General features: G+C 39.5%; 1 protein-coding gene across 10 annotated transcripts in view; it reads right to left on the minus strand.

The window, feature by feature from the left end:
- The window catches only part of LOC127373463 (spectrin beta chain, non-erythrocytic 1), a 130,254-nt gene that overhangs the window by 3,728 nt on the left and 100,595 nt on the right, over positions 1-25,931 (minus strand). For 6 of the 10 annotated variants that reach the window (XM_051418007.1, XM_051417989.1, XM_051417999.1 and 3 more), the window contains 20 exons: positions 24,838-24,928; positions 24,591-24,737; positions 24,067-24,330; positions 21,735-21,959; positions 20,724-20,813; positions 20,226-20,504; positions 18,684-18,814; positions 18,151-18,355; positions 16,255-16,629; positions 15,737-15,823; positions 13,796-13,810; positions 11,296-11,453; positions 10,813-10,951; positions 10,144-10,228; positions 9,824-10,020; positions 8,923-9,023; positions 8,537-8,591; positions 1,894-2,096; positions 704-877; positions 68-110 (listed from right to left, as the gene is read on the minus strand). In XM_051418007.1, the coding sequence (XP_051273967.1) occupies positions 68-110; positions 704-877; positions 1,894-2,096; positions 8,537-8,591; positions 8,923-9,023; positions 9,824-10,020; positions 10,144-10,228; positions 10,813-10,951; positions 11,296-11,453; positions 13,796-13,810; positions 15,737-15,823; positions 16,255-16,629; positions 18,151-18,355; positions 18,684-18,814; positions 20,226-20,504; positions 20,724-20,813; positions 21,735-21,959; positions 24,067-24,330; positions 24,591-24,737; positions 24,838-24,928 (3,064 nt within the window). The remainder of the gene's footprint in view (positions 1-67; positions 111-703; positions 878-1,893; positions 2,097-8,536; positions 8,592-8,922; positions 9,024-9,823; positions 10,021-10,143; positions 10,229-10,812; positions 10,952-11,295; positions 11,454-13,795; positions 13,811-15,736; positions 15,824-16,254; positions 16,630-18,150; positions 18,356-18,683; positions 18,815-20,225; positions 20,505-20,723; positions 20,814-21,734; positions 21,960-24,066; positions 24,331-24,590; positions 24,738-24,837; positions 24,929-25,931) is intronic. The other 4 variants (XM_051418026.1, XM_051418016.1, XM_051417981.1 and 1 more) reach the window with 1 other exon arrangement.

The following is a 25,931-nucleotide window of genomic DNA, read 5'->3' on the forward strand; positions in this document are numbered from 1 at the left end:
CAATAATGTTTATCACTGTAAATATAATGAATAAAAGTGGGTGAAAGGATTTTTTTCTTTAACTTACATCATCTTTGGCTTGGAAGAGATACTCATTCCCGTCAGTAATCCTGTGGAAGGCAGAGAATGTATTCAATAATGATCAGTGTGAATATGTAGATGACAGGACTTCACAGTTGATGATTTAAAGCCTCACTGATTAATACTGTCTGATGGATTTTGTCATTCTTATTACTATTGTGCTTTGTCTTACTGTTATTGGGCGGATAATCCTGCTTTAACTTTTGAAACTACAGTTACTATAATTTGGTGGATGTAAACAGGAAGTATAATGTTGCCATGGAGACAGTGAGTTCCTGTTTACAGTGTACCCATGGACCCACAGACAACCATCACTGGATTGTTTGGATACTGAAGAAAACTTAAAAACAGGATGATTCTCAGTTATCCAAATTCTCAGTTTCAAAGCAGATATATGGATGTCTATACATGAAGGACATTGGATATAATGTAACACTGAATCTACAAATATTGTTTCAGGTCTTTGTGTTAAGATGTGACTGAGTTAGGACTCTGACAAGAAGTCACTGTTCTCTTTATTAAAGGGAACAAAGTGACAGATTTGCAAACTAAATGTGTTTCTCAGTTCAGCTTTCAGTTCAAGTACAGCTCAACGAAGAGTTGTCATCGTCAGGATGCTCACTTGAGCTTGAAGACGTGTTTCTTCTTCTTGTAGTCCAGCGCCACCTCGCAGACGGCGTCCTTCAGGCTGACTGGAATCTCACTGTGGTAGGGAATGCCCTGACTGGCGCTCTTCTGATCCTTGTAGAAACCCATCTCCTGCTGATTGATCACACAGTACACATTGTGCCACGACCTGCAGGGACACAGCAAGAGTCGGATCATTTGTCATTATCTTCAAAGCTACCAGGTTGGTAGGGAGGGAGTACGCCCTTTCATATATTAAAGATTCTTTTGTCAAGCAGGCACAAACTATTTCTGCTAAACACCTTCATCGGCCGATATTCACTGAAAAAAAACAGTTTTGGTGTAAAAAGCCTGCATATAACGGTTTCGGGTGATATCGGTATCGGAAATTGAGAGTTGGACAATATCGGAATGTCGGATATCGGCAGAAAAGCCAATATTGAGCATCCCTACTTCATTGTTTATAAGAAACAGTTGCAGCATTTCCTCAGTAGTCCCACTTCACTAATTGGTTGGTTGTGGTATCAGAAGGACAACTGATGGTTCTCTCAATATGTCATTACAATCCTCTTTAAAGAAGCAGGATTTTAGACATGAAGTGGAGAGACTTTAGATCAGGGTTAGCAGTAACAGTCGGAATCTTTGTGTTACAGTTTGAATTAAAACACAAATGTAATTAATGTGGAATTTTTACAATACATATGTTTAAAGGCTGTTTTCTCAAAATTAGTCCCTGAGGGCTTTATCATATAATATAATTCAAAGCCTGATTTATATCACATTTTATTCCGAAAAACATGGCAAAAATATATATCTTTTATTTCTGTTGAAAGTATTTTTTGATTTATGGAGTGATAAAAAAAATACCCTTTAATTAGTCAACAAAAGCAGAGTGATTTTTGAACCTGGCTTTATCAAATGTTTTTTAACCAACATTTTTTAAATTTGAAAATGCACAGTTAAACGTAACATTTCAGGAAAATTTTTATAAAAAATACATTTTACTTCATGTAATCAACGGGGGAGGTTTCATGGTGATATCTATTAATGTCTACCAAATAGAAAACTTTGTTTTAAAAGTTATGAAAATAAAGTGCTGTGCCTTTCATTATGTTAAGAGAATCACACAGTCCACCTAAAGCAGTAGAGACACTTCTTGGTTGTCAATCACCAGACGATTCCTACCTGCTTGAAGCCTTCTTGTTATGCCCCTCCCACTCGTGTTTGCGGTGCAGGAACCCCTCCAGCTGGGACGTGGGGGCGTCCGGCTGGGTCTTGGCCGGTAGGGTTGCAGCCTGGCTGGCCTTGCCCTTCCGGGAAGCACCGGGAGACCCGGCAGGGCTGGGCTCCGACACCCCATTCACCACCTCACCCCCTTCAACGTTATCCTGCAAACAGAAGATAGAGAAGAGTCAGAGGAGGACTGTGGATTGATGCATCTCTCTCACATACATTCTTTTTTATCTTTCTCTCTCAGACAAAGAAGCTGTAAATCAGAATTATCAGAGCTGCAGCATGCAGAGCAGGGCAGAATCACAGGCTGTGTAGACACTTTGAAATTCTCTAAACTTACCCCAAACAGGCACCTGAATGAATAGACGTGGTGTTTTGTACCGTCTTTTTGGTGTTTGTCTGCAACCTTTATGACTGCCATGCTTTCATACTGACCTTTTTCCTCTGAAGCTACTCAGGCTACATACAAACTGCTGACAAAGTCTGAACTAACTGTACACAACCCTGGGAGCAACATATACATAAGTGGATTCAGACAGAGAACATGCTTTCTCATCAAACTGCAAAATAACACATTTTAAATACCAAATTTCGATATTTTTCGAAAAACATATTGAGTGTAATCTTTGAGGCTAACAACCATAATGTAAATAAAACTAATATTCTGCGTTGGCGAACACAAGCCGGCAACCAAATGTATCCTGAAGAGATGAAACGTATCTAAAGAACACAAGACTAAACTAACTTCAGAAACCAGAAGGGATTCCAAGTCACCACAATTCATAGGCAAGTCTCATATCTTAAAACTCAAGTCCCAATCAGTCACAGTAGTTAAGTATTATATTAGTTTTTGAGACCCTATTAACCATCTCCGACCCAACCCTACCCTTCCTAGATTAATAGTTTAGTCAATTAAATGATAAAAACATATTAGAATATACAAAGCATGTAATTTCTCAGAGGCCACAGTTTTTGTCCAACTAACAGTGCAAAATACATTCCAGACTGAAAACGGAAAATTGTCACATTTGATCATTCAGTTTTGATTGATTTGATCAATCAATCATCACAATACTCTATTTTTTAAGTTGTAAGACTTAAGTCAACTAAAAGTATCAAGACTAAGACTAGTTAAATCCTGAATTACAGATGTCAGAGTCAAGTTCAAAGTCTTGGATTTTATGAAGTTGAGCCTGAAGTTACCAAATTCATCTTGCTTCTGACTCTATTCTCTACCTGAACCTGAACAAAACTACAACATCTCTCAAAACCAATGCAAGCTAATCTTAGACACTCAACTAAACTAGACTAGACTTCCGATCCGTCTATCAAGCCATTGACATCAGCTACATCAGCCTTTTTTAATGCATTTTAGCTTTTGTTTTTTGCCATTTAATTGTGTGAGCTCAGCGCTGGATTCCAGGACTGATTAGAACAAGGTCTACATTAAGAGCACAGAGAGGTAACACGGTCTGATCATGCACCGATTACAGGTTTTAGGACATGCATAACAAATCACAACACCACTTCAGAACACACACAACATGGTGGACAGTGTGAAGAAAGACAAGGACAGGGAGAAGCCAGCAGATGGGAAGAACAAATAACACAAAAAAATCTCAAACAATTATCCACAAAATTGCTTGGAACTCATTACTGGGCATCATTATTGGTAAGGGGAGAATGCGATTGGCCTAGTATCAAAACAGATTTTATTTTTCCACACCACACCCACTCCAACCGGATGCTTATTACCCTGTTACTGAGCTCTTCAAAGGCCAGACGAATGATGGATGCTCTTTTTGAGAGGCTGGACCAATCCTGGGAGCTTTAACTGAAGGACTGCAAGACCTGGACCAATCCTGGGAGCTTTTATTTAGAGCTTGGCGAGAGCTAGACCAAGCGTGTGAGTGTTTATTGGTAGCCTTAAGGGCTCAAATAATCCAGAAAGCATTTACTTAAAGCTCGATAAGGTTCGGGCAACATCTAGGACTTTCCCTTACAGCTCATCAGAAGTTGGACCCATTTAGAGATTTTTTTTGGAAGCTGGTCAAACAGTAGAGCGTGGACCAATCCTAGGAGCTGTAACTTATTGAACTGTCTTGACAAGCTTCTGACCAACTCTTTTACTGAAAGGCAGCAAAAATCCTCCTGAAAGCATTCACTTTCAAGAGCTACACCAATCCCAACATTAATTTGATCTCTTGTTGTTTGTTTGTTTTTTGGAACTTTGAAGTGTAATCAATTTTGCTTCTGTCTCTGAATACTTAAAAATAATAAACAATGTGTTTATCTCTACCAAACAGTGGAATGTATGGGATGGGATTAGATAAAAATCCTGTCAAAGTTGTATTTTACTGCATTTTAGACAACTATTTCACTGTATTAAACTATATCAAAGCATATGAAGTACTGCTATACTTCCAACTGTCACATAACACTATTTTCAGAATAGAGCTCATTAGAAAGACTTGATTACTACTTTATTATTACTTTAAATAATTTCCCCCTGGGATTATTAAAGTATTTCTGATTCTGATTTATAAGGATTTCACTTAAGTTAAGCTATTATTCTGCAACATTCTCGGCACGCAGAAAGGTGGATTAAAAGTTAATATTTACAAGATTAATTAAAACGCAGAGTCTGCCGGGCTTTATGACTAACTTGACTGTTCTTGTGTGTAGCAAATACATTAAAACATTTTTTTTTAGGGTTAGGGTTATAAATTTATACTACCACCGCCAACCAGAAAATCTTAACTGTGGTGGTAAATGTATTTACAATAATGACAACTTTGGCAGGAAATAGAAGCAACTATGTGGAGTTACCCTCCTATTCCAAAAATCAATAGACCTTTTCACTTGAAATAGTAGGGTAATCACACTGATACAAATTGAGGCTCTAGCTCATTCAGTGTAGCGGAGCCTTCCAGTGAGCCAACATGCACAACAGCAACATCCTGACTCTGTCTGATCTGAATGGAACAGAACATTATTTAGTATCACTGGTAACACCTGTGATGTGTTTGCCCTACTATTTCATGTCAAAATGGCTGCTGTGAAAAAGGTCTATTGGTAAAATAATTTATATATCTTGTTCTGGCTAGTAACGCAAGTTAAGTTAAATGCCATCGGATTGTTGTTTGAACTTTCCTTTGATTTTGTTTGTTTTGTTTTTTGCAGCCTACCATGCAAAACAAGCAAAAATCTTCAAAAATATATATGTATTTACATGTGGCCAGCCCCAGGATGAAAATCGGTGAAGAACATGAGGTGAAGAAATACAACATTGACAGAAAACTCTGAACTCTGAAATGCTAATGATGGTGACAGCATGCAACAAACAAAACACCAACACTGTATATGGAGAGAAGTCACAACTACACATGGATAACAGATGGACAGACAAACCAGAATGGGCCTGAGTGCACCGATTGGTTGCTGACAGGGTTTATTGGGGAATGTGTGTGTTAGTCAGGGAATAACTGAAAGAGCTGGATGGACATGCAACAGAAACCGTGAAGAGTAATAAAGAAATTATAACAGTAAACCATTAGAACAACAGACTGATAATAATAATAATAATAATACAAAATAGTGTCAGAGTGACACAAGATCGTAACTGAGTAAATATAGTAAGGATGGAATAGATAGATGGACACACACACACACACACACACACACACACACACACACATAGTGGGACATGTTTAAATGAAGCTGTGGAATGATTTTGAAGATGGATTCATTCATAGACACATGATAGGTATGTACAATGACTATGTGTAAGAACAGCATTGCTCTCAGAAAAAAAACATAGGTCAAAGCACTAACTTTAGTTTTCTGGAATAAGTTAAGACAAGAGGACACATTCCTGACAAACATTATTTCTCATGACTAATTATTAATTGAGCTTTTAAGTAAGTCTGCATGATCCATATGAAATTTGAAATTAAAATTAAAATGTGTACTAATGGTTTGCTTTTGCATTGTTTTTACTAAACACTAGTGAATTACATTAAAAGTAAGAGTAAGTATGAGAGTGAAGATGTGGGGAATTGTGAAGTTCAACATTAATTTCTCCTCTTAAATTACGACTATAATTATCGGGTTCTACTTATCTGCTGAACAGGCTTTAAAAGTTGTGAATCCAGCTTTTTAAAGAAAACAAGGCGGTGGAAACACTACGGCCAGTTTCTTCTAGCTGGAACTCCATCTAGTGTTAAATTACATATAGGGCTGTTTTACATGAAGAAATGCATGTGTTGTTAACTGAATGTACTTTTCATAGAGAGTATGTTGTATGTGTGATGGAAAACATGGTAGCACACATACTGTACTCTATGAACAAAAAAGAAATGAAGATGGTGAATTTGGGCTGTGGAATGTAAACACACCTGGGGCAGGTAGATACAGTACTTTAGTTTCTTTAAGTAACTTTTAAAGTTACTTTCACCACATAGCTGTCTACACAATAGTGTAGTAAAAGTATTTCTTAGAATTAACTTTTGTCTGGGACAAAATATAACTTCAGAAAATGATTTTGACTCTGAAAACACTGAGAGTAGCATTTTGATATTCAATGCTTAATAAATCTGTGATTGATTTAGCATAATTTGTCAATGTGAAATATGATCAAGCTAAACCTTTGCTGGCTTAAAATGCTTTATTTTAAGACAATAAGGTTAAGACATAATTTATCTGAATATGATCTCAAAATATATAAGATACTACGGTATTAAAATGTTTCTGTTGATTTGTGGATGAATACATACTTTATATTTGATGTGTTATTTCTTAGTTTTATCACTCTATAGCTCATTATGCTGATGATGCCACAATTTACATTCGGGAATAAATATCATTTATAAAAATCCAACAAATGCCCATAAAACTTCAACTGATAAACAGATTTAGAAGTACCTATTTGAGACTTTAAAACCTGATTTTGAGGGCTGTGTGTTTTGTTGGTCTTCTCAGGTGTTCATATTCCAGAGGGTGAGTTTATAAATGATGACATAAACTAGCAGAAACATTAACAGTTGAGGGGAGAGGATGACGGGACTGTCGAGCTGAGAGAGACAGAGGGAAGAAGGGAGCAGAAAAAAGAAAAATGAAGGGAGGAATGGATAGAAACACAGTTTTTTGTGTACGTATGTGTGTGTTTTGTGGTCCCATATGCCACTTATGCAGTCACACTCACACTCATACCAAATAGGGATTCATATGCAAACACTGAAATGATTAAACCATTAACATGACTTTCTGTTTACGTTACTCATTTGCTGTTTGGTCTTTTGGAGTTCAGAACATAGTTTTGTATCATAATTATAATTTTTACTATATCAAGTCTATTTCTAATATCTTTCATGGAACTAATCAAGTAGAAAAGGAATGTTCTGTAAGTTAAAGAAAATGAATAAGAGCTTGTATATTTGCTTGAGAAAGCTAATTTGAGGCCAAATAGATTTTTCCTTCCAAAGACCAGGTTTCAAAATAAAACAACAAAGACTATAGTAGTAACATCTACTGAAGCTACGTTCCAGTAGTAAATACTAATTCCTTACAGTTCTCTCTGTAGGTTTATCCTTCAGTTCTATGAAAGACAACTAAACTGAAAGTCTCTGTCCGCCTGGATCTTCATTTCAATGTGACTTATTTTACTTGCTGTATTAAAGTGAATAGGAAAACGTCCCTCCCATAAACTGAAAGTATGTCTCAATAGTGTGTGTATGTATGTATCTGTGTCCTGGTGGTGATTTAGAAAATGACTGTCCCATTAAAGAGGCATACAAGTTAAAGAGGTTACTGTTTTGGAGTGCGACTGACAGGTCTGCCTGCTTACCAATTTCTCCACCCAAGATTTATGGTGAATTTAGAATTTTTTAAGTGCAAAGACTTAAACGAACAGTAAATCCAAATGTCTCTTTAGAAAGCTTATAGTCATTCATCCAGACAGCCATGTTTTTCTATAGTTTTCTTCCCTCTCTTCTTTGACAAATAATTTTACAGAAACAGCATCATAATAACTGTTTCTTCCTCTAAAACACCTAATTAGTACTGAAGAGGGCGATCCAGGTGGACCATGGAGGCCTTTTAATGCAGTCACTTTTACTTTTGGTAAACTATAAACCAATGAGGCCATGGTGAGGCTGATTGGCTTGTGGTACTATTAGTGTCTCCAATTAAGACCACATTTTCCATCAGTCCCATTGCTTCCTGTACCCTGTTCCTCTTAGTAAAGAGGTTATTAGATGTGATTTAAAGGCCTGAACAAAAGATACAATAATGAACGTGACACCTTTAACCTTAAACTTATTACACTTAGAAAAGAAGAAATCATGAATCATTAAGAAGGAGAATCAAACAATAAATGTAGAAGACAAATGATAAATACAGAAATATTGTTGTTGCTAACACACCCGGTTAACAACAGTCTATGATATTTCTATACCAGGTCAAAGGTTAATGTTGCGCCTGTGTATGTCAGGGTGTGTATATCAGTGAGTGAATATGTGTGTTAGGGTGCAGCAGTGGGCCTGCGGCTCTGCAGGGTGCTGCTGTATTCCTGGTAGGCAGGCGAGCGGTAACTAACCCTGGGAGACTCCTGATCAGACGGCAGCCCGTTCTGAGACACCGGCTCACCCTCCCTGCAAACACACAGAGTGCACAAAGAGTTAGACAGTGGAAACAAGTCATTGTTTTGCAAGTCACAAGTAAGTCTCAAGTCTTTGCACTCAAGTCCCAAGTCCCTCAGGTCCCAAGTCAAGGCAAGCCTTTTTGGATTTTGTCAAGTTGAGCTGACAATAACTCATGCACACCTGCAGTGAAATATTGCAAAATGCACTCAAATATCAATAATCAGTAGAGGCTGAAAGGTTATCTTTAACGATATAAGAATTGCTCATGAAAAACAACAGAGGAGGTATAACTGTCATCCGACAGTACAGAAACTCAAAGCAGCTACACAAAATCACACACCTTTGCTGAGCTGCAGCGTCGCCCGGCTGAGCCTCAGTGGGCGGGGGTTGTCTCTTCTTCTCTTCTTCCTCTTGCGCTCTTCTCACTTCCAATAACTCCATCTGGACACACAAACACTTTGAGACTAATGCAAGACTCGTACGAAGAGATTCACTCTTAAGCTGCATTGTGGCATTCACCTGTTCCTGTTCGTTATTATTTTTCTTTAAATTCATGAGTGGTCAAGACCTGTCACACGAGTTATCAGCAAAAACACTCATTTGACGCCTTAATCTGAATGTGTTTGGAAATCAACTAAAAATAGAACTGAGACAAATTTAATGCAAAATGAATATTCTGTTCATCAGATCGTTGTCATCACAGCTAATAATTTACTGAAAGGTTTATCACATTTTATCATTTTTACTGGCATTTTTGGCACAGTAACATAGTTATATAATATTCTCTTATATAGTATCTGCATGACTGTAACATGATATTAGTCATCAACCGCTTCGCTTTAGAAAGGCTTTTTTTAGCATATAACTCCAGCTCTGCTCTGATGACAAATCGCTGGCAGCTGTATTATTCATATTTTCTAATTGTCTCTGGCCCTGTAATACGACTCCTAACTCTGCCAAACTTTTAATATTTTTGTCTGCTGCTATTTTTTTACTCTTTGGTGACAAACGGAGCAGAACAGGCACCCTTATATGGAATTTAGGGGTGTCAATTGTATGAATATTGAAATCTCACAAATTTGCCCGTCCTCATGAACAGGTGATGTCTATTAGGCTGAAAAGAGTGATTTATGACAGCTAAAGAGAGTTTGGTGAATACAATGTGGAACAAACCTCCCAATTAACAATAGATTTATAAAGAATATGAATAAGCTCTTCGTCAGTTTCTTTGCGTGTCTCACCGTGGTCAGCCTCTCCAGAGCGGCGAATCGTTCCTCCCAGGTGGCGGCTGACTTCTCGAAGGCCTCGTGGCGTTTGATGAGTTTCTCCACCTCGTCCACGTTCTGGCCCATCTCTCTGCTGGACAGGTAGGGCTCCTGACCCAGCAGCCACGCCTCGGCCACACCTGCATCCCGGGAGAACTGGTGCACCTCCAGGACTGAACACATATTTCAACATCAAACCGGATTTATTCAGCTAATTCAGTTCATTAACTTTCTGTAAACATGTGAAAAACTGATAAAGTGAGAAACTGTTTGATTAACAGGATGAGAGACCTTACCCAGTCTAAGCCACTCCCATCTGTCCTCCCACTTGTCAATCATGTCTTTCCTCTTGTCTGTCAACTGTAACAACTTTTCTTTAATCTGAGGGGAGAAAACATTTTAATTTTTACACTGTACATCATAAGCATTTTACTAAATTCCATCTAGACCCTTAAATGTATATGTTACTGTGAAAGGATGGGGTTTAAAACAAGGCTTCCACCATTTCACACCTTTTGAAAATCACTAGTAGCACAAAATTCAGCTGCTGTGGTTAGTGGCGATGATTTTTTAACATCTGAGGATAAAGCTCAGACGTTTGAAGTAGGCACTCAATATTGAAGGATATTGGTATAAAATACTGTGAAAAAGCTAAAAAAAAATAAAGTGCTGAAATGAAGGGGAAACTCTAAATCTAAAAACTAAGACCAATATGACGACTAAATCGTAAAAACAAATGTTACCAATTACTGACTGGAAACTAGAAATAGAAAAAAATGATGATGTTAAAATTGGTAAGTGAGTTAAAATTACTGTTCATGTTTATGGAGTCTGGTGGTGAGCAATATTACAGCTCTTCTTAAATATCCGACAACTCACAATATACCATTTTAGTTTTAAGGCTTTAAATTGATCTAATTTTAAACTGTTCAGACACATTCACACATCTTGAACTACATCTCCACCTCCTCTGAAGCGTAGTGCTTTCTGGCCAGCAGGGCTTTGCCCAGCTCGATGCAGGCGGTGAAGCTGTCATTGCGGGCATCGATCTCCGCCTTGATGCCCTGGTGGTTGTTCATCAGCAGCTCCACTGATGACACGTCCCTGAAAGCATCAAGAAAACACACAAATATTTTATTCTCATCTTGCTCAATATGAAACACATCTGGTGATAAATCATGTTAAAGCTTTGTTTGAATCAATCTTTCTCAAACAAGAAAGTTGAGACTGCAGACCTTCTAATTTGATCAAATATATTAACTGACTACTATAAATAGTAGTAGTACTACTACTATTGATAGAGACACTCAGACAAGGCACCACAGTCCTTTAAATTTGTTATTAAATAATCCAAATTTATTGTAAAGTTGAATAGAAAAAGGTCCCTCTTAGAGAGAGAAATAAAGATGGATTGTGGTTGAAAGCTCCCACACATTCAATGGCCTCACCTGGGATTCTCCTGGGCCTCGATCAGGCGGATGACGTCCTCCATCCACAGCATTAGGTCCCGCACCATGCTGAAGAAGCGGAACTTGTCTCCAGTGTCGACCAGCTTCACTCGGCGGCCCTCCGCCGCCTCCAGCAGGTTCTTCCAGGCCTCGAGGACCTGAGGGGGGACGAGACAACAAACAGCACAGTTTAGAACCGGAGAGACTAGAGGCTGGGCTCCCCTCGTCACGAGACGAGGACCTTTCACTCAACCATAAATCAGGGCTAGCGTGATAAGTTTGCATTACTGATCTGAACTATCCTATACCTTAAAACCTTAAAACCAAATAAGTTAATTTAACTTAAACATTGATGAAACTGATTACATACATTTTTTTAAGTAAAACAAACTCAATTTTGTAATTTAAAAAACTATTTTTGATCAAGTAGCTTTCATCATTTTAAGACTAAATCTTTAAATTTTTATTTGTACTGCGAAAAAATACATGCTGTAGTAAAATATCTGGAATATTTCTGTAACTTACAAATCTAGTTTCGTGTCACCTTGAGTTTGTGTTACTTAAAAAGTTTTAAGTAACCTGTTTCAACCATTTTTTTGAGTCAACATATTTAATTACTTTACAATATATAAAAAGTAATCACAAACTGCTTTATGATCAGTGAAAAATCGTTACTTATGACAAACCCAATTCATTTATGGTATATTTATCTTTGTAAAGATTGTTTTTTTGAACTGCAAACACACTGTTATCACTGTTAATCTAGTGCAATCGGTGGTACAGGTCCAGCATAACAGCCCGGGAAAATAAATAAATGGGGCAAAAGCAAATAAAAAACAAACGCATTCAAACGTTCTTACTGGGGAGGCAAAAGCACCCACCATGTATGGGGAGGGCAACATGACATGAAGTTTATTTAGTGTCTGTAAATTCAAATATATATACTTTTTACCCAGTATATGCATGGTTTTTGTTGATTTGGTGCAGGACTCTAATCTTTTCAGTGCTTTTTATTTTAAGTCAAGTAATCCAACACCGACAGAGAGAGACTGTTGCTTGGTTCAGCATCTTGGAGGGATCGTACCGGCAACCCTACGAGTAGCGGTCGGCCTGCGAGCTGAAACAGCCACATGTTGATCCTCTCAATGAGGTTCAAAGTGAACAATACTGTAGGTAGCTAGTGTTAGTGGGAGCTGGGCAAAGAGTCAGATCCCATCTAACTGTTTGCAAGCTAAATACCCAGTAGCCATATTAATCTGTTAGCATGCTAACGCTAGCTTCTACTAGCTAAGTGAGCAAGTGACAACCAGACAGTGGAGATTATTTGGAGACACTATGGTTAGCCAGCTACAAGCTATTTTCTAACAATTGTTCAGATGATTCAGTGATAAACGGATCAACTGCACAACAACAGCCACTTCCAACATGGCCACCAGAGGGTGTGTGACACTAACCCCATTCCCTATAAACTGCTGTGATCTTTTTGCTAAACATTGGATATAAATTAGCATTTATACTGATTTCATGTAAACGAGCTGCTTATGGCATCAGCTGTGGCCTTGTGAAATTTGTTTTTCTTAATGAAGTTAACTGTCTTAAAGATTTTTTTACCTTGATGTACACCTTCGCTAAGTGCTGACATTAGTAACTGAAACGCACCACTAACCTTCGCTGAATTACCTAAATAAAAAAAAGTCCTAAACAGAAACGATTCTACTGCATTTTTCAGCCATAAGCAGCAACATAAGTCAAAGCGTCTGAGCTTCACGAGACAAACTGCACAGTAAGTGCATTTTGTATTTTCTAATACGAGTGTGGTGGCTGACCCTCTGTCTGCCAGTCTGCCATTTGTTTTAGCTGCAAGCGTCTGCAGACTGAATGTCTACATTTCTCTGCAGGCCTTGCTGATTGCATTTAAGAAATAACCGTCTCCAGACTGAAACACACTCCATTTTGCACACATGGCTGCAGAGGACTGCAAGCAGCTAACAAGCGACTACATTTAAGCAAATGCGACAAAAACATTCGAGTGCGCCACTGTGTGCATGTGTTAAAATGCATCTTAAATTGATCGGAGAAAAGCTACACGCTAGGGACCTAGCTTTTAGGTTTTCATTTTCACTGACTGCAGACTCAAACTGTATTTGCAGACTACTAGTAGAATTTGTTTTAACCTCCTCAGAGGCCCAGGTGGGTGGAGTTTACAACCTACTGGTACTCATGCAGTGTCAGGTAAGCTGTCAATCAGAAACATTTTGTTTGTTTTGACCGCTGTGCAAAAATCCACCCACGCAGCCATCTTAGAAATATATAAAACAAGCCCTACAAGTATTTGCAAATCACCAGGTCTGTGACTAAGACTACAACTAAACTGCATGAAATGACTAAAATGTTGCGAAAATGAATCAACATTTTAGTCGAAATATTGAAAGAAAGTCTAAAACTGCAGCCAAAATGAATACTAATGCAAAGCCGATGTTTCTGGTAAACGGAGTCTCACCTCTCCCTTTCTTCTCTGGGTGGACAGGGAGGATATGCAGGGAAATGGACATACAGGGAATGGTCAAAACACAACGCCATCAAAAACACTCAGTGCTTATCATCATCAACAGTTGACTGACTGTCAAGAGACAAAAAGCTCTGGCATGTCATGGTGGTACCGAAGGGAAATCCCACTTTTAATTTTACGTTGTTATTGTTTACAAGTATATTCTGAAAATGTCTGGTTGAGACGAAGATTTAAATGCAGAGTTTGCAAAATCAGAAGAACGGATATTTTATTTTGCAAAACAGCTCTTTACTGAGATGGATGAAGACACTTGTAGAGGACGAAACTAAAATGTACGGAATAAACTCTGAATGACGTCACCAATGCAAGGTGGCAGTGCCCGTATCCAGGATATTCTGGCTTCATTTTTGTACAGTGGGAGGAAGTGGAGACATGTCGTCCATCTTTATATGCAGTCTAGCTAGCTAGCCCATGAATGGCTTGCTAGGAAGAAAGGTCAAACAGTGCTACTGCTTTGCATTAGGTTTCCCACAGAACATATTTTGATGATACAGAAAAGTTCCATTGTTTGTGCTAAGCATATTGCATCATCTGACTCTGAGAATGAGGAGATTTCCCAAAACGTTGGACGGTTCCTTTAACCATCTCAGCAAATGCAACGTAGCTTCTTTTTGACTCGAGTTTAAATCTCAAAGAACTGACCTGTAAAAAAATAATCATTGCTCAGTGTATTCAGACAGAACGTGACAGGAATTTTTTCTTTGTCATATTTGTAGGAATTTGACTCAAGTTGAAACATTTTCACCTCAAATCTCTGCACCACGATGCACCTCCTAGAGGGAATGTGTGTCTGCTTGCACCCACTCACACCTTTCCACTGGCTTTGTATGCAATCACGCTGCTTTTCAAATTCACTTCACGTTATGTCTGTACACACATTTAATAATTCAAGTTACAAGACAAGAAGTTTTGTTCTCTAATACAATAAATCGTCTGGGAGTGCTTTTGGAATAAAATGTCAGATCAAGTGGAAATGATAATCAGTAATGCAATTCCTTTCAGGTGCTGTGTGGTAAACGTTGCTGGAGACTTAAAACAATGGGCAGAAAAGGTCAAAGATAAAATATTTGCAGCCTGGATCAACAATTCTAAGTTTGTGATCTCGTTCTTCACGAATCAGGCGACATTTTTTGAAAATAACAATCACAGTTTGACTGCAAATAAAATGTTCGCTTTTGAACCTTGAAGATTTGGAGGCAAGAGAAGCTGGTTCTAGAAAAATGTCCTTCTGGGCATCATTATTATCATTAGTAGTGTGTTCATAAGGATCAACATTAACATACTAAGCCATTAGTAAGAAGTCTTTATCATGGTGTTTCCTGTATTTTGACCATGCCCTGTAAGATTTACCACGTGTTTATAATCTACAGCTTGTTATACGGATATCACATCACTTTTGATGATTTAAAGACCAGTACTATGTGTTTTGGCATCTTTTATCAACCTCGAACAAGCTTATTATTTTTCTTATTCAAGATTCTTCTCTCTGAGAAAACGGACTCGACCCTTAACCGACTCATACTGCTCTATTTTCCAGACGGGTCCTTACAGGGGCGGAGGAACAGTGCAAAGTTAGTGCAGCAGCAATGCAGCATGCATGAGGAACAGAGCCTTGTACTTCATTAACATCAGCGCTGGGTTCAATTCATTTTCAATTCAATCAGTAAGAAAAAGAGGTTTTCTAATATGTTTACATGAAAGATAATTAAGGAGACTTTGTGAACATATACCAACTCACGTGCTAAATACAAGAAAAGGTCTAATATATTTCCGTAGCAAGGATTACTGAGACTCCGATTTACTGATTGAATTCAAAGTAAACTGGGTCCTGTTGTGGTTTCTGTTTCACTGCTGCCTGGCACTGAAGCTCACCTCTCCTTCTCTCTTCTGAATGTCATCAGCTTTATCTCCAGCATAAGCGGACTGCAGGCGAACCGCATCTTCCTGAAGCTGCCGCACCTGAAAACAAAGAGCCGGAGAACAAGGTTCGTGTTGGTCAAGAACACGCCGAACCATTATAGTTACAACCATTAGATATGTTTGTTGTGTGTTATAGATCTGGGGATCTTTGATTTATGAGCGCTCCAGCCTGATTCTTTTCAAAACCCCATTTACTATGGAATGAAACTGTATGGTACTACTATAAGGTGCTTCCTTTTGTTATACGTTTTTCATATATTCAAAATCTCTGTTTCAGCCCTTTTTGTATTAGTATGGCTTGTATGCCTCACAGTACTCCATTCAGTACTTGGAAAAAATCTGAAGGTAAGATAGGTCAAAAAACTTGCTAATATGTATATTTAAGTGCAGAAATCTTAATTTTAACACCTTGTATCAAAAACCAACTGAATGTGTTCCAGGTTTCTCTCCTTACAACCCAGTGCCTGTACCTGTGTTCCCAGTGCCTGAATGTCGTGTTCGAAGGTGGTGTGCATCCTCTGCAGGGTCTCCACTGTGTTCTGGTCCCGGCCCAGCTCCTCAGGTAGCTTCTTGTGTTTGTCCAGGATGCGGTTGAGGATCTCCTTGGCGTCGTGGTAGAACTTGTGGAGTTCGAAGGAGGCGGCGAGGATCTGTGTTCGGGTGTCGATGAGCTCCAGCAGGTCGGCCCAGGCCTCGTTCAGGCCGTCCTTCCACTCTGCGATGGTGGCCGCGTCGCCGTGGCCGGTGTTGATCAGCTCATCTGCCTGCCGGTTGACGGTGTCCACGCGCTCCTGGCCAATGTTCCCAGTGTCACGGGCAAATTCTCTGAAACGCTCCTGCAGCATCTGAAGAAGGACAAAAGGTAGGACAAAGACACTCACACCAATGTGCCAGTTTGCTACGGATACCAAGATACTGAAAACGTAACTGCCTTTCTACACTGTTTGTGATGTGATCAGTAATAGTACTGCTTTGTGGTTACCCATGTTAAGCAAGTCAAGATAAGGTACGAATATTTGAGTACATCTGATTACAATATATCAGCCAATATACTTAACCCCCCAAAAAAACAAAAAACATGTTTTTCCTCTTACCTGTAGCCCGGTTTATCCATCTCGATTGTTTTGGTGTGAGTTGCTGAGGTTTGGAAATATCAGCCATAGAGATCCAGTACAACGGAACCAGATGACACTCGGCTTGTAGTGCTCAAAGCGCCATAAAAATACATTTGAAAAACAACGTCTCTTTTCCAGAAATCATGACCCAGTTTTTCAAGATCATATAACCCACAGATCTTCTCGTAAGCAGTTTCATGAAGGAACTACTTTCTTTCAATTTATCACTGCGCAGAAGGAACCATGTATCTGCTCCGACAAGAGACTCGTGACAGAGCAGGACGTAAAGATCAATGGCCTCCTCGGCTGCGGTTGGCGGGTGTAGTTTGGTAGAAGAAAAAAAATGTTGCTACATGAAACCAGGTAACCAAGTCATGATTTTTAAAAAGAGACAATGCTGTTGAATTTAAAATGTATTTAAATGTTTTTTGGCCATTTGAGCACAACAAGTAGAGTGACATCTCTATGACTACCTTTAAAAACTCAGAACATTACACCAAAATAATCCAGGATATCCATGGATAAATAGCAGTGAGATCAAATACATTTATGAAACAGTCTCAGTTTAATACTGTTACAGTGATTGTTAATGCCTGCCACGGGTCGGATTCAGTCAGATTCCCCTTGAAATCAATGACATGAGGCAGTGAAAACACGACTACTTTTGTTCACAGAGGACACCAGAACCAACAAAAATGAAACTTTCTTGTAAGGGCTTTATATTAGAATTTTGAAGAATTGTGATTTAGATACATACAGTACTGAATAGGACATTTTAGAATGGAACGTTTTCACTCCTCTGTGGTGGACAAATTATGTAATGTAGAAATAGTCCCAAAATGACCAAAAGTGTATATTTGACATTGTTACTCAACGGTCAATATAAACACCAAGATATCCAATATTTATCTTCAAGGTGCAAGAAAATGCCGTTTACAGTAAAACAAGGTCTTCTTGTGCCAGGTTTTATCTAAAACAAAAGGTTCCTGCCTTGTTGTATTTTTAAAATCCAATTTTCAGCCAGAATTTTGCATTTCTGATTTTTAAATTCACTTTCTGTTTTTAATAATCTAAATAATATAAAAAAGTAAAAAAGAAAATATAAATCTAATGTAAATATCACAGTGCTTCCATGAATCCAAACTTTTTTAAGTTTCATCTTCCTAAACAGTCATTTTGGAAACTTTTCGTGTCCATCCCATTTAAATAAAACTGCCTCAACATTGTCAGAATGTAATGAAATGTACTCACGGTGACGTGTTCGTAGTCCTGTCCAAGCTCGTGGGATCCGGCCACCACCTCCCTCTCAGCGATCCACTGCTCCAGGTCGTCCACCTCCCGGTTGAGCTGGAAGAGACGGAAACGCTCATCCAGCTTCCCCCGGCGCTCCTCCGACAAATCCTTGAGCCCAGCGTACAGCTTATCCACCTGAGACTGACGCATCCCGATACGCTCGCTGCACAAAGAGAGAAAATTAGCAGTTAAAAAACCGTCTGCTTCCCGTCCCTTCAATCGTCATTTGCTCCTTGTTTCCCTCTTCTGCACCTGTCCCTTCCTTTCCCCTCCACTCAGCTTTTAGTTTCCTTTCATTTATACACCATTTCACACTCTATCTCCTTCCTTTATCCTCATTTTATTTACTTCTTTGACTCGTATTTTCTACTTTTATTTTCAGCTTAATTTCTTCCTCCCCCACTTATTTAGTTTGAATAAAAAAAAAAAACTCCTGACCGTGGCTCCTTAATTGTAAGCCTCAACCTTTGACCTGTAATTCCCCCAATCACCTGTCGGGGTGTCCGGCAGCCACCAGGCCCCGGCTGGTGCTGGACAGCTGGTGGACGGTGTCGGCGTAATCCTCCACCGCCTGCTCCAGAATCTGATGCTTCTTCAGCATGGCCACAGAACTCTGCTCATCCTGGGAGACACACAGAGACATTTCTCTTCTTATTTTGTGTTCAAGTGGAATTTGACGGACAAAGAAGGAAACAGAATGAAAGAATCACCGTCAACAAGACAGAAAATGGAACCAAAAAAGAGGATGGAAAGAAACACACCGAAGAGGAGATGATAAAGAGAAATGGAAGTGGAAAGAAAAAGTAAAAGGAGTAAGGAAAATAAAAGGCAGAGACACAGAAATAGAAATAGAATGGGTGACAGAGAGAGATGGAAAGAAACATGGACGTAGAGACAAAAAAAATTAATGATTGAGCGTGAAATAGCAGAGAGAAAATAATTAAATAAGAGTGGGAGAAGAAACAAAGGGAGGAGGGATGTTTACCCAAAATTTCATCTAAAAACACAAACTCAAAGAAAGAGTTAATTTCACTGACCACTCAAAAAACTTAAATTAGACCTGATTTACAGACTGTAATTTCATTTACAGCAGTATAATGGATTCCCAGGAATGACTGTAAAGTTTCTGGAAGGTTTGACCTTTACAAGCAAACAGTCTGAGACAAATGCGACAGTATACCACTGTAAAACCCCCAAACTGTCAAATCAAACTAAAACAGTGTAAATAACTGATACAATCTAATTTAAGTATTAAATCAGAGTATTAAATGTGTACTGACCAGCAGAGACAGCAGACAGTGTGACACCGACACAAACCAACTAAGTACTGTAACAGAAACTCCGTAAACTGAGGAACTGGTAGGTGAACTAAAACAAAGAAACAGGAAGTCTTTGACCCACTGAGCAGAGACACCGACCAACACCATCGTGAAAACAGCACGGTGATCCAACCCAAACCTCATCAGCTTTAACCAAATAACAAGATTAAATGTCTGTGGTCATGATAGTGACACTGTAATGTTCAACACCAGCAAACAACTTCTCTATTCTTGGATCTTTACTGCTAATGAAGACAGAACAGTCAATATATAGAGTTTAACCTTGGTACAGTGGCCATTTTAGGACTGTTTAAATTACCCAGATCTTCCACATTGTGGGGCCCATAGAGCAAACTCACTAGAGATTTAACTGGAAGAGCCCCTGACTTCTTGGTTTAGCCATCTGCTAACTTTAATGGAAATAAAATGATTTCATTGCTTTCCAAATGTTATTGTACATCACGTGCTGACACCATTGCTGTCATTACATAGTTTGGCCACTATGTTAAATTGAGTTCCAAGCCTGGCGCTCTCTCTGGGGGCTTGATGCTAACAAAGTAACGAGGAGTTAGGTGGAAAAAAAACATCCAACTTCTTAGTTGTACTTTAAAGTCGAAGGTATCAGGAATTTATGAGAGCCACAATATTCAATATTACAATAAAACAATATTCCCCTCCTCCTGCTAACCTCTGCCCTTTGCACTCTGCCCTCACCTTGGCCTTCTCCTCTGACATCATGTAGAGCTCCTGTTCACTCATCCAGGCTTCAGCCTCTGCAGCATCGAAGTAGTACTGCTGGGCCTCGTGGGCCTCACTGAGGCGGGCGTGACGCTTTTCTGTCTCCTTCTTGATCTGTTCCCACAGCGACTGGAGCTCGGCGAGCCGCTGGCGAATCAGCTCCGCTGTCGGGCTGTCCTCCCTCAGGACGTGCTGGCTGCGCTCGAAGATGTCGTCGTAGCGCGGCTGATGGCCCTGGATCTCCTTCTGCAGGGTCTGTGGGGGTCAAAGGTCACAGAGAGGGTTTTAGGAGTGGAGCAACTGTAACTTTTTACTCAAGACTACTGTTATAGATTGAACATGTAAATTGATTTGCAGTAGTTGATTAATTGGCTGAAAATATGGATTTCATGTTACAGAAGAAAATATTCTGCATATTTAATAAGTGGTCATTAATATACCCATTCATATAGGTAAAGGTGTGTGTTTGCGTACCTGGTTCTTCTTGATGAGCAGCTGTACAGTCTGTAGGTTGTGTCCGTGGTCGGTTGATGTTGCCAGAGGCATCCTCTCCTCAACCCAGAGCTGGAGACAGATAGAGAGACAGAAAGACAGACAGGTTGATATGAACACTGTTACCATTTTTTCATTCCTGCTGCTTCTAATGCCAAAGAATTTCACAATATTGCTACTACTATCTCTCTACTACGACTACGACTGCGACTACTACTATTACTACTAATAATAATAATAACAACAATAATAATAGCACAACTATCACTGCTACTATTAATGCACCTAATGCAGCTGCTAATGCTACTGGTACTAAAACTGCTACAACCACAACTAATGCTACTACTTTTTTCCCCCTGAAAGTGTGAACAGCACAAAACACATGAAATGTGAACAGTCATGTCAGGATTCATGTGACTTTTACGTCACTCTAGATCTACAATTGTCATGCAGGTCACTTCAGGACCATGACCTGTTCACACTGGAATCTGATATGGGCCACATTTTAAACAAAAAAAATCTGAATTGAGCTTGCAGTGTGAACGTAGCCTATGAATAACTATAACAACTATTATAACTATTACTGCCTCTAATGTTTCTAATGATGGTGCTAATACTGCCAATACTACCACAACTTCTGCTGCTGCTGCTATGACAACTTCTATTACAACTACTCAACAATTGTCATTAGTATTAGTGATACTAACACTGCAGTAATAGGTGCTGCAGTTACTAGAAGTAAGTACTTTCTCTGCTGATACCACTATTGGTAACACTGCAGTACCACTACTACTGTGGATACAAAACAGCACTACTTCCTCTACCTACATTTCTAATTCCAGTTCCCTTTTCAGCTTTGGCGAGTTATTTCTGTGAAACATGCAGATGATGTTTCAGTTTCTGTTGGTCTCACCCAGATCACCCAAAGATCAACAATAAGACACACTTTCCTTCCTGTTAGCGGGGTCAAAGGTCAGCGCTCTTCCTACTTACGATCTCGTCCTCCACGTCCCTGTTGAACTGGTGGATCTCGCGGGAGGCCATGAGGTTCTCTCGTCTCTTCTTCAGTGGTTCCTGGAGGCAATGGAACTTCCTCTCCACACTGATCCTCTGGCCGTCCACCTCCTCGGAGCCTTTCCCCTCCTGGCTGAGGGCCTGCGACTGGCTCTGCAGCTCCCCCACCTCCTTCTGACGCAGCTCCACCTGGCTCTCCAGGATCTGCAGGAGGACAGTGTCCCGGTCAGACAGAGAGTAGTACAAGTACTAATACATGTGTTGTATAAACTTACTATAAGTAATTCAATGTTCTGCGTTCATACAAAATAAACAAAACTTGTAAAACAATTTCAGAAAACAGATGTTTAAAACAAAACATGATAGATGACATAAATAAACTAATAATTGTAATACTAAATACCATAATTCAATAAATTAAATATAATCAAATAATAGAAAATAAAATGAAATAAATAACTACAATGGTTCTGAGGATATAATATATAGTTGAATAATAAAAAAAAACATGCAATCAAAAGAAAAACATAAACATAAACAAGAAAATAAAAATGAAAAAATAAAATATAAAAAATAATTGATTCTATCTAACAGAAGAGCCACACGGTTGGTTGCCACAAAAAACACAAATAAGCAGAAAAAACAGCGATTACAAGATAAAGGATCCTTCAGAGGCCTCGTCTCATCTTCTTCTTCGGCCTAGTGTGTTTACCTCGCTGATGAAATGAAAAGCTATGACATAAAAATCAAAGTGATGATCATCTGCAGCAGCCAGACAGTGTGATAACAGTCTGAAAACGGCTTCACAGAGCAGTAAAAAACCAAAAATATCAGGTGGAGTCTGGGTTAGAACTAGAGCAGAGAGGAAGAAGAGGAGGAGGAGAGGATTTGCTTCCCTCCTCTCTCTGCTTAACAGATCAAACACTCCGCTAATGATCTCTCTCCCACACTTCATCACTCACTCTCTCCCACACACACACACACACACACACACAGGATATTACAGCACAGATCTGAGGAGAAGACAGATGATAAGAGAAGTGAAGCCGCTCTAATAGACTGAAAATACCCGCATCATCCTTCAGATTCTTCAGCTCTGTCTCTGTTAGTGGTGGACGGACACACACACACACACACACACACACACACACACACACACACACACACACACACACACACACACACACACACACACACACACACACACACACACACACACACACACACACACACACACACACACACACACACACACACACACACACACACACACACACACACACACACACACACACACACTTCTCAGACTCAGCGCTGCCTCGTAACACATCAAATGAAAGATTACATAACTGCTTTTGTATGTGTGTGGAGTGTGTGTGCATGACTGAGACTTAGTGGATATGAATTGTGTGTGTGTGTGTGTGTGTACCAGTGGATGAATTATGTAAAGGGTGGTCAGTCTACTCACTCTCATAGCATGACTGTAAAAATGGATAGATTCCCACAGAAACTAACACTAATTCATCGTCTCACATCTCTGCATTGCTTAGTTGTTTTCCAAAAATAGGTCAAACTGCAGGAAGGGCTGTTTGGAGAATGTCCCTCAGACCAAGAGTCTGAAGTCAAGAGCCACGCTAAATGAACTGTACTTACAGCAGACACTGCCTTGTGCTAAACGCTAACATAACATACTAACATTTTTTAAATAGCACTACGTACATTTGTTTATTAACTATTGGACAAATTAAAATGTCAACCTAATGACACAAAAACAATCACTAAAGTTCTTACAATTCACACTGAAAGTTTTAGTTTTTACTGAATAAATTCCCTGAATGTTTCCCCACACAGTGTTTTCTTGCTAACCTACAGTCGGTGGAGAGACAGAAGCACAAAGAGAAAACAGCACTACAAACTCTGTAACTGAAAGGTAACCACTTGACATCTCTAACTCGGCTGAAGCCCTATATCAGCTTCAGCTGAAACTGTAGAAGCCAATTTGACACAAAACTGTGGATTACAATACAGCTGTGTCAGGAAGAAAAGGGTTCATTGTTTATCAGCTTAACTGTGAACCTTAGTGGAAGAGAAACTGTGCTGTTAAACTGAAACGTTTACAGGACGTTCACAGTTCGTAACACGTGTATGAATGAAAACATACTGACCCGGGAAGAGCTTACAAACTTTAAGCTCTGTGCATTAAAAGCTCAACTAGAAAGACGGCAAATGGAGCAAAAACATCCTCAGCATACCCTTGTTGTCCACATTAATGGACAGCTCCTGAAGAACTGTAACAATTCGAGCTGCTCACCTGCTGTTTCTTGAGCAGGATGTTGACAGACGTTAGGTCTTTGCCGTAGTCGTCGGACTGTAGCTGTCCGTCCAGGCCGGCCAGCCACTTGTCGAGGTCAGCGCAGCTCTGGGTGAACAGCTCAGCCTTGTTGGCATCAAACAGACACTTGGCCTTGGTCTGGGTGGTCGACTCCAGGTCCTCCCACATTGTCTTCAGGGATGCCAACTTCTCTTTAACCATGGCCTCTGTCTCCGGTTTCTCTGCCATCAGTGTCTTCCCGTCCTGAAACATTATTTGTTTTTAATTCTCAGCTCTGATTAGCTAATGAAAAAGTATGTCTGCTTCTTAATATTGACGACCAATCATCAGGACATCAGCATAGAAGAATGATATCAGGGCCTCGTTTCCCAAAACCATTTTTTTGTGTAATCCAAGATGTACATTATGTTGTTGTCGACACTGAATAAGCTGACAATACACATGTGCAGACAAAAGGAAATGTTGTAGTAGAGAACATTCACTGTCTCCTCCATCTTTCCCACCTTGTCAATCTTATCCAGCCACTCCTTGTTGGACTGCAGTTCGGCCATGAAGGCCTGGTGTTTGAGCCACTTGCTGTGGAGGTTCCTGGCCTCGTCGTACGTCATGTCTTGAGCCGTCAGCATCTTCTCATTGATCCACAGGGACAGCTGAAGAAACACAAACAGCCAATGACCTCAGGTAAAAACCACATCCACAGAGGACTCTCCTGCAGGTAATGCGAGTAATGAGTAAGTATGTGCGGTTTACCTCCTGGCAGTCCTGCAGGAACTTCTGCAGGTCTCTGTTGTCCTTCAGCCGGGTCAGCAGGTCATTGGCAGCTGCTCGGTTCTTCTTGTGCCTATAGAACAAAAATCAGTAGGTTTTAGCTTGTGTCGTTCACAAACGTTTCATTTAGAAGTACAAATCTTTTGGGTTAACAAAGTGAACCAAGTCACTCCCTGAAACGATCCGTTCGCAGTCAGTTCAGTTGAGCTCTCAGTCAGTCACTTATGTATTGCAAAAATTCATGTGCTGTACATAATAGAGAAGGAATTTATATGGAAGCTTAGCATCTTTATCCAACCAAATTCTCGGATCACTGGCCCCTCCTTCACAAACAACCAATCACTGGTTTGTGAGCTAAACTTAATGTTCGAGTCGTGTTTCAGTTCAGTGACAGGCCTTTTCCAAGGCTCAGTTCCCATTTATGCACCTAGAGTTGAACCGTTTGGAGCATCTCGACCGAAAAATAAACTGGTTCGGATGCAGAATAGTTGGTTCCCAGCTGGAACCAAAATTAGCGGGTTTTACTTGGGAACCAAAGAGGGTGTGTCATATTTTTCAGGTTGTTGTGCATTGTGCAACGCTGATTGATTACAATGGTTCAACTGAACTGGTGGTGGTGGAAAGACAGGCTGGTTCGCTAGATAACACCACTGATCCGAAAATCTTGAACAGAGCCTCTTCAAGAACTGGAGTTAATTTAGTGGAAAAACACAGGATCGATTCTTAATGATTAAGTGTGTTGATTAGAACTGCTTTTAGAGTAAGAATCTTGAGTGGGCAATTCTCCCTGTAGGTTAAGAACATTTTCGTATTTAATTTCAAGTTTACCTGATTTAATAAAAAAATTATTTTAAAGCCTCAGTCACTAAGCAGGCAATCTGGTGCAAACAGGGTTTGTGCTTTGCTCAAGGGCGACTTAATGAAGGACAGGAGAGTCTTAATGATTAAAATTCAACAACAATTAAGTGAAGTGTAGAAAATGAATCAAATCTTCACAATTGAGGTTTACCTACATTTTTGGTTACTTAATGAAAAAAATAACAGAAAAAGTAAATGAATTATCACCCACCACTATG

The sequence above is a fragment of the Dicentrarchus labrax genome, unplaced genomic scaffold (assembly GCF_905237075.1).
Source record: "Dicentrarchus labrax unplaced genomic scaffold, dlabrax2021, whole genome shotgun sequence".
Lineage (NCBI taxonomy): Eukaryota > Metazoa > Chordata > Actinopteri > Moronidae > Dicentrarchus > Dicentrarchus labrax.